The 2,421-nt window shown below is 49.4% G+C and overlaps 1 protein-coding gene across 1 annotated transcript in view; it reads right to left on the bottom strand.

Annotated features, from left to right (window-relative positions):
- Positions 1 to 150, bottom strand: part of CLEC14A (C-type lectin domain containing 14A) — a 1,764-nt gene extending 1,614 nt beyond the window's left edge. The window contains exon 1 of the mRNA XM_004698949.2: positions 4 to 150. Coding sequence (XP_004699006.1) covers positions 4 to 150 — 147 coding nt within the window. The remainder of the gene's footprint in view (positions 1 to 3) is intronic.
- Between the last annotated feature and the right edge of the window lie 2,271 nt (positions 151 to 2,421).

Below are 2,421 nucleotides of genomic sequence, written 5' to 3'. Positions count from 1 at the left end.
GGCCGCCAGCCGCTGGATGGTCGCGTGGTGCAGGCTGTAGCAGGCCCCGGAGGCGGAGCAGCCGGCGCGGTCGGCCGTGGGGTGCTCGGCCCGGCCCAGACCGGGGCCCAGAGCCTGCCAGAGAAGGCACAGGGCGAAGGCCGGCCTCATCGCGGACGCCGCGTGCGCACCGCTGCTCCGGGCCAGGGTCTGCCCCTCCGCACGGCCTAGGGCGCTCGCCCAAGGGCCGTCACCGCCCCTGCAGCTGGCTGCACCCCGCCCTGCCCTCACCCCACCCCCAGCCCCCCAACCGCCCCCAGTCTCCGCCGGGCTGGAGGCGGCCCGCAGCTTTCTCTTAGGCCCCCCACAGGAAATGTGTCCGGAGTCTGGCCAGGCTTGGCGCAGCCCTGACTAATCCTGGGGTCGGTAACACAGCTGCACCGCTGGGGGCGGGGGATGGGGTGGAGGTGGGGGTTGGCAGGGAACGCAGTCGACCAGAAGGTCAAGCACTCTGCTTAACATGAAAAAGTTTCTCCTGGGATGATGCGTATAGTCCCTACGCACCCTCCCACCCTGTCCCAATCCCAATCCCTGTACCCCTGGGCGTCCAGGACTTAAAGGCAGCAGCGTCAGGACCTCGGATCCCATAACTCATGGGTGAACATTGGCAGGAAAGATCGGAAAAAGAGAACTTGCTTGTAATCGGCTGGCAGCCACGCCCGCCCATTGTGTTTCTGTCCCCAGTGATGGCGTTGAGGTCACAACAATTAATAGACGGTTCCAGCCTTCTACAGCCCTTCTACTGGGGAGAATAAAATCTTGTGAGAAATCTAAACGTGTTCCGTTGCCAACAGAGGAAGCACTGGCTAACCACGGGACTGTGTTCTGTCAAAGGAAACAAGCTCACTGATGTGAATCACTAGAACTCAAAGGAGGGTTTTGGGGGTTTTTTTGCTTTCGTGTTTTGTTTAAGTATCTTAAATTGGAAATGCTGCGCTTCCGTCAGTATTTCTGCCACTTCCATTCGTTTCTCTTTGAAATAGCTGATTTTACTCATTTAGGAAAACAAGCATGGTTCTTTCCAGAATCCTCCGTAGGTCTAAATGAAAAATGATGCCCGCAGGTCTTCAGTGTTAGGACCATCTACAGTCCTGGTGGTGTTTTACCGGTGGGCACTGGCATGTGAGCCACAAAATCCACAGATCCGCGGTGCCAGTGTCTCCACCAGAGAAAGATGAGGGTATCTTCTCTGAATGAGTCACTAGGAAGCAGAATGGCTGGATATCAGTTGATTATTTTATGTGTGGCTATATTGGTTCATAACCTTTTCATTTTCGTTTATTATACTATGTACACTGTTGGGTAAGCACTGACTATAACCACAGGTTGGCAGTTCAAACCCACCAGTCTGCTCACCAACCCCCACAAGAAAGCTGAGGCTCCCTGCTCTAGTAAACAGCCTCAAAAGCCTGGATAGGGTCCTCTGAGTCAGCATCAACTCGGTGACTAGGTTGAGTTCACCAATTTACTAAATTGTGAGAACACTGGCTAGACATGTGATTTCATGTTTGAACTATTTTACTATCCTCTCCTTCTATGATTATGTGCTAACATTTAGAGCCATGTGTTATAACAGTCATCGTTTAGGAGTATTAGACCTCAACATCCTTAACGAATCAAAATGTTTATAACATTTGGAAAGATTATTGTACTCTGAAAAGAAAGAAAGGGAGGGAGGGAGGAAGGAAGGAAGAACTCTGAAGTAGAAAAGATGGGTGAGTTATTTCAGGTACACAGTGCTGCTATAACAGAAATACCAGGGTGGGTCACTTTAACAAAAAGAAGGTTTTTTTACTCACAATTTAAGAATCTAGAAGTCTGACCTTGGGAAGTCAGCTCTAGGGAAAGGCTTTCTCTGTTTACTGGGGACTCTGAAGGGGGCGTCTTGATAGATTCCATCAAAGGACACAGCTGATCTTGGGGGCTGATTGAGAAGTTTTAACAAATTTGAAAGCTGAATTGGTCTGGAAAAGACCAGGAAAATGGCACTCAGGAAATGTTTTTTTTATTTCATCACCGTTATGCACACTCTGAGAGAAGCAAAAGCTATCCTATGAGAATTTCCCTGGAAAACTTACTCCAGTATCCTATAGCTCTGACCTTGCCCTTCAGACTTCTTTTTGTACTGAAAACGTAACGAATATTTCAAATGAACATAATTTTAGTCTCTCATGGATACCAAAATTTTCATTTTGACAGGGTGACATGGTATAAATCAAGGAGCACATAATCTTGGGGGTAAGCGCTGGAGAGACAGGAATACCACTTTCAGGATTACATAGGTTTACTCACTGCCCCTGAGTTGATTCAGATGTACAGTATTGCAATCCCATGGGGCGGAGTAAAACTGCCCCCTCTGAATTTCCAAGAGCAGAGTAAATG

This window comes from Echinops telfairi, unplaced genomic scaffold (assembly GCF_000313985.2).
Source record: "Echinops telfairi isolate 266 unplaced genomic scaffold, ASM31398v2 ScPeMD7_18;HRSCAF=68, whole genome shotgun sequence".
Taxonomy (NCBI): Eukaryota; Metazoa; Chordata; class Mammalia; order Afrosoricida; family Tenrecidae; genus Echinops; species Echinops telfairi.
The sequence above is the reverse complement of the archived record's forward strand: the minus strand, read 5'-3'. Positions and strand labels throughout refer to the sequence as shown.